The following is an 11832-nucleotide window of genomic DNA, read 5'->3' as shown; positions in this document are numbered from 1 at the left end:
ATTAGTTGCATCATGCTTATAAGACATTGATATAAGCTACTTTGTTTCTAGTTCATTTTCTGACATAGGATTTTTGTCATATGATCCAAATCTTGTGATGATATGATGATGCAGTTAACTGTTGCTATCAACTACTAAGTTTCTGTTTTTGTTTTTTTCCTTAAAATTTTTCTTATACTTTTCTTGCTTTGTTGTCAAAGAATTCCAAGAAGAAAGAAACTCCTCTAAAGAATCAAACAAGATATTCTTCTGCTTTATTTTGCATGAATGCATGTGAGTATATTATAAAATGCATATTCTAATAGTACATACATACATACAATATTATCACATGATGTATGGTTTTGAATTTTGATATCTAACAAATTTTAGAATGGTACTATTGAAGTGTGACATGAACAATTTCATCATGCAAAACTTTAGTGAGAGATTAAGACCTCTTGTTGGTTTGAATGGTTGGGACTATTGTGTTTACTGGAAATTAAGTGAAGATCAAAGGTTAGGTTACATAAATTACATAACTAATCATTCCATTTTTTTTTCTTCTATATATGTTCCAAAATTAATTATGATGTTCTTAGGAATCCTTTACTATTTCTTTCATTGTTGCAATTGGTTTGTAATTTTCTTTTCTTTTGTTCGAGTATATCTCGTTCTTGGTGTATCAGGCCTTTGAGAACCCTTAAGTCTCTGTTTAATATATCTGGATTACACACACAAAAAATTATGATGTTAATTTGTTGGTTTATATATATAGGTTTCTCGAATGGTTGGGATGTTGTTGTGGAGGAAGTGAAAGCAATCAAAACGGCGGTAGAGAAGAACATATTTTCGCGATCTCTTCATGTAGGGATACAATGTTTTCGCATCCAAGAACAAATTCTTGTGATCTACTTTCACAACTTAACACTTCCATTACTACGGATTCGGGGTATATCTTTTTCTTTATTTTTTTTTTACATTGATTAATCTCTAAAATTATTCGAAATTTGATGTTCTTTAATCTCTTGATTCAACAGGATTCATGCACAAACTCTACTAACAAACCAACCTAGTTGGTTGAATTATCCTAACACCTTGGATCCAAACACTCTACAAGTAAGTTCATTAGTTAATTTTGAATTTGAATTTGAATCCCATTTTTTAACTTCAATGTTTAATATGCAAAATGATATTTGATGTTGAGTACTAATTTTGTAGGAAACAATTAATGGGACACATGTTTTGGTTCCTGTGCCTGGTGGACTAGTTGAGCTCTTTGTAACTAAACAAGTATTGTCCCCTTTTATGTTCATTTTTTATTGGCACGAAACAAAGACGTGTTCAGTGTCCAACACGTATTAGTTTTTGACATCAACAGACACCGTAACACGTGATTAGTTTTATTTAATAATTTTTTCAAATTATTAACTGTGTCTGTATCTGTGTCTGTGTGGATAGGTTGGTGAAGATCAACAGGTGATAGATTTCATCACATCTCAGTGTATGGTCATGGTGGATCAAGAAGGGATGATGAACAACTCAATGAGCAACATGCAATCAAATCAAGCTATAGTCGACGAAATCGACGGAGATAAAACAAGCAATCGTTTTCATGCATCAGAGACATTGAATCTTCCACATGACATGTCTGTAATGAACTTCATGCAACAGTTCAATTACAGTTACAATTACAATCAGCAACAAAACCGAATAAAAAACGACGAAACATTCTCTGAAGAATACCAAGGTTCATTCCTTCATGATCTCGAAAACAACAACAACAACAACAACAACAGCAGCAGCATTCTCAAATCTAACACAGAAGAGGAACATGATAACAAAAGCCTAATGACAGATAATAATCAGTATATGTTTGTGGATCCATTAGACTCGAAAAGAAAACACGAACAAGTTGTTGGTAGATCGGATTCTATGTCGGATTGCAGTGATCAGAATGAAGAAGAGGATGATGGAAAGTTCAGAAGAAGAAACGGAAAAGGAAACCAGTCAAAGAATCTCGTCGCCGAGAGAAAAAGAAGGAAGAAACTGAATGATAGGTTGTATAATCTTCGCTCGTTGGTTCCGAGAATCTCAAAGCTTGATAGAGCTTCAATTCTTGGTGATGCTATTGAGTTTGTGAAGGATTTGCAGAAGCAAGTGAAAGAGCTTCAAGATGAACTTGAGGAAAATTCAGATACAGGAACCGAAAGTAACTGCATTGTTAATGGAAATAATAATCAATATATTGACGGCGTTCAAGCTCAACTAGATAATAATAATAATAACAGTAATGTTCCAAAAGAAGAACATGGTGGTTTTCATGTTGGAAATGGCTATGTTTCAAAACAAAAGCAGGAAGATGTAGGTACTGGTACTGACAAACAAACACAACAAATGGAGGTAAACCTAGCTGACAACTTATCTTATAATAAAATTTCTATATCGATTACTAAGAGTTCGATCGAGAGATAAGTAAAACCTAATCAACGATTGTTTCGGATAATGAGTGCTTCCGGTCGATAAACATTGTTCTATTTTTTCTATGAATACTAGTATTGTTTTTTCTCATAGCACCGACACCTCAGAAAATAGGTTTGTCTGTGTCCATGTCAGAGTGGACACAACAGTCTGGTGTCTGGGTCTGTGCTTCATAGATTTGTTTTGTATGTTGTGTCTATTTCTTATATATTGGAGGTAACTTATAGTGCAAGAAATGGATATTGCAGCCACAAGTGGAAGTGGCATTGATAGATGGGAATGAGTATTTTCTGAAGGTGTTCTGTGAGCATAGGCCTGGTGGATTTGTGAGATTGATGGAAGCATTCAACACTTTAGGCATGGATGTAATGCATGCCACAGTAACAAGCCATAAAGGTCTTGTGTCAAATGTTTTCAAAGTTGAGGTAAATATAATTTATTTACAAAACATAGCAACTTTATTAATCCATTATTATATAAATACTAAACAGCATAGTATTTGATCATAATTATGAGCAGAAAAAGGAGAGTGAAATAGTTGAGGCTGAAGATGTAAGAGATTCATTGCTGGAGCTGACAAGGAACAGATCTACATGTTGGAGTGATGAGATGACAGCAACATCATCTGAGAATGGTGTCATCAGTAAGGACCAACATGATCAACAAACTGTTGCTGCATATCATTCACACCAGTTTCATAGTTAATCTTTTGATAATTACTCTTAATTTGTCATTAATTATATATTTTTTTATAATGTTTATTGGTAAACAGTGCACGTATATGAAGCAATTCATATATGTCTTCTTGTTGATTGCTCTAGTTATTGTCATTTAAAAACATCACGTTATACTCCAATTCCTTTTTAGAAGTTTACAACTTATTTTTTAATTTCTTTATGTTGAATTTCAATTCAAATAGAAGAAATCTATGTTCACCTTGAAGTTGTTCGGGATTATCTCACATAGTCCAAAATTTATCACAAAACTTAGGTAAATCGGGTCTTATAAAATATTTTTTATGATTAAATCTAAGAGTGACAAATGGATATGTTAGCTGCGGTCCACAATCAAAAATCTTGAAAATAAAAAAGATTGACATAGTTAAAATGAAAAATTATGTTAATGCAAGAGTTTGTAGAAAAACACGGAATAAAACTGCAATATTAGAGAGAGCGTGTCTAAAAGTTTATCTCACCCTAAAAACATGGAGGAAAAACGAAAAATGTTCGGCGACGGAATTCGTTTTGCCAACTTACACATAGCCTTAGAAAATATAAGATAGTCTTGGTGTTCAAGGATCTCAAATATTGAATATAAAAATAACAAGAAAAATAAAAACTTATAAGAAAACAAGTTTGAATTTAAAATATTCACTCAAAGTTAGAGGATATAAAAGATCGTTTAGGAAAAAAAACTAGCTTCATGGAATATCCAATAAGCAATTATATATTCTCTTCTTTTCATCATCTGCTCAAGTCACCTTAGTTTCAACCAAAAATAAAATTAAAATATGAGTGAATAGAAACAAGAAGAAAAAGTGTATGGAGATTAATTAGTGCTTCAATATAATAAACTCATAAATTGTATGTGTATTTGTTTCAAAAAAGACGAGGGGATGAAATCTGATTTAAAACATGTTTGATTCACGAGTGGATGGGAGAAATATTATTAATAATTTAAATTTTTAATTTTATGATTTTATATAAGTGATATGATATTCAAAAGTGAAAATTTTATAAATATTATTTTGAAAATAATATTTGAAATATTAAGTGATTAAAAAGTCATAACTTACAAAATAACATTAAAGAAATTGAGTACACTTGTTTCATATTAAAAATCTCAACACAAATTAAATTGTGTGTTTTTGAATATATAAAATAATTTATTATTAAATATTATATATTTATATATATATATATATATATATATATATATATATATATATATATATATATATATATATATATATATATATATATATATATATTATATAATATAATAAAAAAACTATGGTTTTAAAACTTTATATAAAAAATATAATAGAATACATACCAAAATTAGAAAAAAAAACTAACATAAATAAAGATAAAAATAAAAATTTATAAAAAAAATAAAAAATTGTAGTGATTATAATTTATATTAAATAAAAAATATAAAAAATAATTTAAAGGTGAAAATAATTATAATCAGTTGATGGAAGAAAGAGAGAAAAATTGCGGAAAAAAAATTAGAAACACGAAAGAAAATAATAATTAAGAAATAATAAAATTAAATGAGGACGATTTGGAAGGACGCAAAAAATGTGATCGGAAGGATTTTGCTCCCTCCTCCCATAGTCTTTTAAAAATTGAATTAAACACATTTCATTAGAAATATCTTCTCCCTTCTACTTCATCTACTTCGAACCAAACACATCTTTAGAGAGTGAAAATAGGAAATATGTGTAAAAAAAAATTATACACTTGACATATTTTTATTGGAAAATAGTAAAAATCACACCTTAATTCTATCTATTTTTATTTTATTTTAATGAATTATTATTCAAATTTATCATTGTATTCATTTTGTAGATTTTAACATTTTTTGTAGTGAATATTTGTTTTTTTAGTATCAATTGAGGATGAAAAAAATTGCCATCTTTAATGAGACTATACACTACAAGAAAACAATTCAACGTTATTATGACGTAAACGTTTACAAATAATATAAAAAAAATCAAATTTTTAAGTAGAGTGAGTTGGAAAATTTTAGAAATTGTAGTAGTGACGTGAAAATCATGTCGCTTTATTAAAATTTAAAATAATTAAAAAATAGATTTCAGTTTTAAGATGGGAAAGTTTGAAATTTTCAAAAATATAATAGTGTTGTGGAAATTACGTCACTATTATATTTTTCAAAAATAAAAGTATATTGGAAAATAAAATGTAACTGACACGCTGACTGAGAAAAATAAATGTTATTGACCCGAAATTGTTTAATTTATGTAAATAGGGTTAGTATTTTTTATTTTAAAAATAAAAAATTATAATATTCAAAAATAATTTTAAAAAATAAAATATTTTTTAATTTTAAAATCTGGAAATACAAAATAAAACATAAAAATAGTTTAATAATTTTTTTTAAAAGTAGTTTAATAAATTTTTTAAGAAAAATTTAAAATAAACTAGATTTTTCTTACTTTTTATAAGAATTAAATAATATGATTCTTGTCTGTTAGTGGGTTTTAGCTGAACCCTAGGGATAACTTTGTATTGGATTGTTTTTTGGATATATATAATATCTTATTTCTCCAGAAAGTCTCCTCATATTTTTAAACAATTTCTTTTTATTTTCTTTAAATTAAATCATATTCTTCTTTTCGCTTAATGTAAATAATAAAAGAGAAAAAGGCATATGCACTTAAAGTGTAAAATTAGTTTAAAAAACACAATTAAAAAAACAAATTTAAATAATGTAAATCAATTAAAACACAACCATGTATTCAATTAAAACACAATTTTAATTTAAAAAAACTAATATGACATGGCAAGTGTAAATATTTCGATTGATTATATGTGTAAAATTAGTTTTCACTGTCATGTCAGTGCACTACCTTTAATTTTAGATACAATACAAAATAATACACAAATTATGTATAAAAAAATATAAAACTAAATAATGAACTTGTCTGAAATTAAGAAAATATAATCTTAATTAATAAAAATCTTGTAATTTAAAAATTATATAAACAATTAAAAATAAATTTGTACATAATTTGTATAAAAAATAGCATTCATTATTTATTACTCATAATGTGTATAAAAATACAAAAAACTAAATAATGAAAAATTAGTATATAATAACTTAATTGTGAATAATATATAATCTTAAATAATAAATAATGAATTGGTTTAAATTCTATAATACACTTTTTTTTAACTAAAATAGTTCTTTTCTTATTAAGAAATAATAAAAATCACGTAATTTAAAAAATATTAATAAAAATCTGGTGATTTTTATTAATATGAGATTTTTAATATTTCTTAGTAACAAATGTTATTTTTTATAAAATAATATTTACTCTCAATTTTAAATAAATCACATTATTTTAATAAGATAAATTTATATTATATTCATTTACTATTATTAACATTTCTTTAAAATATTTGATTTTTATATCAAATTTAATTTTTAAATAAAAAACATATATTTTTTCTAAATTTTCAACAACATTTTTACTATTTATTATTTAACTAAAATCATATTTTATTTACGTAAAATACACTATAAAATTGATATATTCTTAAATAACATACAAAATCATATAAAAACTAAATTAAAATGAAATTAAAACAAATAACAAGAATGATTAAACCGAAAAAATATATATATAAAGTGAACAATAAAAGTGAAATGTTTTTTTTATCATTTTTAAACAAATTTTATTTTATATTTTTTTTATTCTTTTTATTCTCAACTACATTTTATGTACTCATTATTCATTACTTAATTTTTTATACACATTTTGTGCATTATTATTTTGTATTTTATTTACAATTGAAACAATTTTATTATTTAATTTAAATAGAATATGATTTTATTTAAAGAAAATAAATAAGTGAAATTTGTTTTAAAATTTAAAAAAAAAAAATTACTTAACTAAGAATTTTGATTTTTTTAAGAAATATTTAAAATCACTTTTTTTTAAACGAATAGTTATTTAGTTGTTAGAAAAAGTGGAAAAGATTTATTTTTATCAAAAGAAGAAATTATGATTTAATTAAATAAAAATGATTTATTACCAAAAAAAAATTGAGATTATTTTAAATAAGAATCATGAGTCATCATTTCTAACCATTATATTAAAATAATATTAGAGATTATAAATGAGTGTAACTATTAGGATAATATATTTGTGTAATTTGATCTCTCCTCGTATATATAAGTGTAACTTTCCGTCCCTATTATCTTTAAAGAGACGAATCTCTAATGAAATTTTTTAGAGGACGAAAAGTAAAATTTCATAAATTTATAGGGACTTTAAACATAGTTTATTTTTTTCTTATTTAATTTGTTAATATTTGTAGTAAAATGTTTCACTAAAATTCTTGAAATTGGTTGATATATTAAAATCACTTTCGTAATTTAAATGGAAATGATTTTGTAAATATGCAGTATGGAATATTTTCAATTTTATCGTAGTTGGATGAGTGATACAACGTGTGGAGGAAGACGTGCACTCAAACAAAATTTTGAAAAAGGAGTTAAAGGGTTTATCACGTGGGCATTTGCTCAAGAATGTTATCGATGCGAAGGAGGAGTAAGATGTCATTGTCTTAAATGTTAATGTAGACCTATAATTAGTGACCCATAGAAAGTATAACGTCATTTGAAGAGATGTTTCATTAAAAATTATTGGGTTTAGACATATAATGGAGAAGAACTGTCGAGTAATGTACCAAGGACTACTAATCCAGCACATGCTTCAAGCATTCGAGCACAATGGAATATGGGGAACAATTTATTCAAATCGATGACATGGTTGGCGACGGTCTTGGGGTGAACGTGACCTATGATAAACCTCAAGATTTTGATAGGGAAGAGTTATCGAATGAGGAAGCGCAAAATTTTTTATCAGTTGCTGAAAGAAATGAATACGCCATTGTTTGAGTGGTTATCAGAATCAAAATTATCTATGTGTGTGAGATTATTGGCTGCCAAGTAAAATTGGAATATTCTTGATCATTGTTTGGAACTCTTCGCACAAATGATGATGGACGCGACTCCAATGAGAGACACCTTGCCTATAAGTTTTTAGGATGCAAAAAGGTTGGTTTCGAAGTTGGGCCTAGAACTAAGAAAGATTGATTGTTGAATTAAAGGTTGCATGTTGTTTTATGATAATGAGTTTGGTACTAAGGATGAAGCGTTGGAGGAATGTAAGTTATGTAAGAGTCCAAGATATTAAGTTCACAGTAATGCCATTAACCGTAAGTAAAAACGTGTAGCAGGGAAGTCCATGTTTTATCTTCTGATAATACCAAGGTTAAAAAGAATGTTTGGTTCAATGCACAAGGCAAGTCAAATGACATGGCATCATACAAATAAAACAAGTTCAGGCACTACGCGACATCCATCTGATAATGTAGCATGAAAGCACTTTGATCGGATACATCCTGATTTTGCTACAGAACCTAGAAATGTCAAACTTGGATTATTCTCTGATGGTATTACTCCATATGTCCAACCTTTTACAATTGCGTATTTTTGTTGGCGAGTTGTTGTAACCCCTTAAAACCTCCCTCATGAGATGTGCATGACAAAATCATACATGTTTTTGACTTGCTTCATTCCAGGACCGTCAAGTCCAAGATCCGGAATCGGAGTGTATTTACAACTTTTAATTTATTATTTGAAAAGGTTGTGGATTGGAGTATGTACTTATGATATATCTTGTAAACAAAACTTTACTTCGTGAGCTGCCTTAATGTGGACTATTAATGACTTTCCCGCATATGGCATGTTATCTTGTTGGGGTACACATGGCAAAATAGGTTATCTGCATTGTACGAAATACACAAAGGTGTTTACGTTGGAAAAGTTTGCCTTCAGAGGCAAGTCCACCTTCAGAGGAAGGTCTGCATTCAGAGGGTTGATCACTTTTAGAGGATGAACCACCATCATAGTCAGATTCATCTTCACACTCATGGTCACCTTCAGAGTCAGAATCACCTTCATATTAATGATCACCTTCAGAGTCAGATTCTCCTTCAGACTCATGATCACCTACAGAGGCAAAATCTCCTTCAGAGTCACCTTTAGAGACATCTTCAGAAATACCTTCAACTCTAGAAGCACGTTCAAAATTGCTCCAACCCCATGTTTCTAATTCTTTTACTATGACATATCTGCTGACAACAACTTTATTGGTGATTGGCCAATAGAGCTTATAGGCACATGTACAGTGGTAACCTATAAGCAGCATAACTATGCTTTTGTTATCCAAATTCCTTTTAGTAGCATCGAAAACATGTTTGTAACAAACATAACCAAACACCTTGAAATGGCTCGCACTTTACTTTCTTCTTGTCCATTTCTCAAGAGGAACTACTTCCTTTAACTTCTTTGTAGGACATCTATTGAGCACATATAATGAAGTGGCAAGAGCTTCACCCCACAATGTGTGACGCAAAATCTTTTCTTTCAACATGCTTCTTGTCATGTCAAGAAAAGTTTTGTTCATTCTCTCAGCAAGGCTATTATATTGTGGAGTGTATGAAGCAGTCACCTCATGCTTAATACCATGCTCCTCACATAACTTCTTGAGTTCTGCAAAGTTGAACTCACCTCCACCATTGGCTAGGAGGATATTCAACTTTTGTCCACTCTAAATTTTATCCTTCACTTTGTACTTCTTGGACTTAGAAAACACCTCGTGTTTGAAATTTATGGGAGTTACCCATGTAATCCTTGTGAACTCATCCATAAATGACACAAAGTACTTGTTCCCTCCAAGAGAAGGTACTTCGAATTACTTACATACATCAAAATGCACCACACTCGAGGCATGAGTTGCTCTTGGAGACATTTCTGATGAGAATGGAAATCTTGGTTGCTTGCCTCTCATGCATATATCACATGATTTCTCTGGTGCCACAATCTTTGGAATTCCACGTACAAGATTCTTTGAACTTAAATTCCCTAAGCTTGTGAAGTTTAGATGCCCCAATCTCTTGTGTCACAACTCACTTTCACCTTCAGCACCTATTGCACTAAGGCATTGTGTGCCTGTTGTTTCAACATTCACCTTGAATATCAGGTTTCTTCCCAGCTCAGACTGCATAATGAGATTTTGATTACAGTCATACATCTTCAAGAGATTGACTTTCATGGTTACTGAAAAACCTTTTTCAAGCAAATGACTTACACTCGTCAAATTGCTATTCATCCCAGGAACATACCTTACATCTTTAGTTAAAGCAGTTTTGTCATTATGCAATTTCACTTTGAAATTTCCCATTCCTTCAACATTCAGATACTCATCATTAACATATCTGATCTTGGTCTTTCTACTAGAGTCAAAATCAACCAGCTATTACTTGTTTCCATTTAGGTGATTTGAGCACCCATTGTCCATATACTACTAGTCTACCATTTTTCCACCTTCATTCTCAGATGCCATCAATCACACAGGTTCATCCTTAAAATCTCCTCTGGCTATGTTGGCTTCTTCACCCATTGTTTCTTTGTTTGACCAGCAATCAGCATGAAAGTGGCCAAACTTGTTACAATTGTAGCATTGGACCTTTCTCTTATCAAACTTCTCATTTTCCTTCTAAACATTCTTATGTTTCTTCTCATTTGGATTAGAGAGTTATGACTTTTGAGCACCACCACCATTATTTTTCTTATTCTGAAGCCATTCTTGCTTCATGTTCTTCTTGACAAAAGCTGCCTTCAAAACCTGTTCTATTTTCCTTTCAAAGTTTTTTCAGTCAGACACAAATCTTGTGCCTTTAAAGTATTATGAAGTTCTTCAATTCTCATGGTGTCGGTATCTTTAGAGTGTTCTATGGCTACAACTATGTAATCAAACTGAGGAGTAAGAGATCTTATTACCTTTTCAATGATTACTTGTTCAGAGAGCGTTTTTTCACGAGACCTCATCTTATTCGCGACCACAATCACTCTGGAGATGTAATCAGACACCTTTTCATTATCCTTCATGTTGAGATTCTCATATTGCTTGTGTAGGAACTAAAGTTTCACTTTCTTCACTAATATGTCACCCCAATTGCACCACACCGGTGTATCTCACATCGTCTTTGTTGTCGTAGCTTCAACAATCTTCTCAAACACATTCGTATCGACACACTAATGGATATAGAATAATGCCTTCTAATCTTTCTTCCTTGTTTCACGTTGCGCATTTCTCTGCGCTTCTGTTGCATTTTCTGCAACCGACGTATAACCGTCATTGAGCACCAAACAACTCACGAATCTGAATTTACCACCGATTCCAATTATTTCGGTCGAATACTGGAAGCTTTGTGTTCAAGCTACCGTTTTCGCAGGTTATCTTCTTTCTTGTGCAAATCACTCAATCCTCGCAAACACTAGTGTTTCCTAATCCCTAAGAATCAAGAAGTGTGATTCTCTTCGATCCCGATCTACAATTCAGTGTGAATTTGAAGAACAAAATCAATCACACACCTTGCGTACAATCGAGTTTCCTTACGAATTAAACCGAAACTTTAGATACCAATTGTTAGAGTTTACACCTCCATTGATGCACTAGAGGAAGAAGATGAAGTTGAAAGAAAATTACAAAGAGAAAAGTGAGAAAAAACGTAAATGCAAATTAAACACAAATACAAATGAAATTAAAGT

The 11832-nt window shown here is 29.7% G+C and overlaps 1 protein-coding gene across 1 annotated transcript; it reads left to right on the top strand.

Annotated features, from left to right (window-relative positions):
• The first annotated feature begins 368 nt into the window (after positions 1–368).
• LOC131637960 (transcription factor ABORTED MICROSPORES-like) lies at positions 369–3304 on the top strand. The gene is made up of 7 exons (XM_058908526.1): positions 369–498; positions 758–931; positions 1020–1098; positions 1201–1272; positions 1441–2382; positions 2709–2885; positions 2980–3304. Exons 1-7 carry the CDS (start codon positions 374–376, stop codon positions 3163–3165), a joined length of 1755 nt encoding a protein of 584 aa, XP_058764509.1. The 5' UTR covers positions 369–373; the 3' UTR covers positions 3166–3304.
• Positions 3305–11832: the final 8528 nt, after the last annotated feature.

Source organism: Vicia villosa, unplaced genomic scaffold (assembly GCF_029867415.1).
Source record: "Vicia villosa cultivar HV-30 ecotype Madison, WI unplaced genomic scaffold, Vvil1.0 ctg.002121F_1_1, whole genome shotgun sequence".
NCBI classification, from domain to species: domain Eukaryota; kingdom Viridiplantae; phylum Streptophyta; class Magnoliopsida; order Fabales; family Fabaceae; genus Vicia; species Vicia villosa.
This window is presented reverse-complemented; position numbering and strand designations above follow the sequence as displayed.

Bases quoted from the DNA above. Each gene is read 5' to 3' on its own strand.
- LOC131637960 (XM_058908526.1), top strand. From the start codon at position 374: ATGGTACTATTGAAGTGTGACATGAACAATTTCATCATGCAAAACTTT. The intron at 932-1,019 runs GTATATCTTTTT...TTGATTCAACAG, and splicing joins TCCATTACTACGGATTCGGG to GATTCATGCACAAACTCTAC. The intron at 2,886-2,979 runs GTAAATATAATT...AATTATGAGCAG, and splicing joins CAAATGTTTTCAAAGTTGAG to AAAAAGGAGAGTGAAATAGT.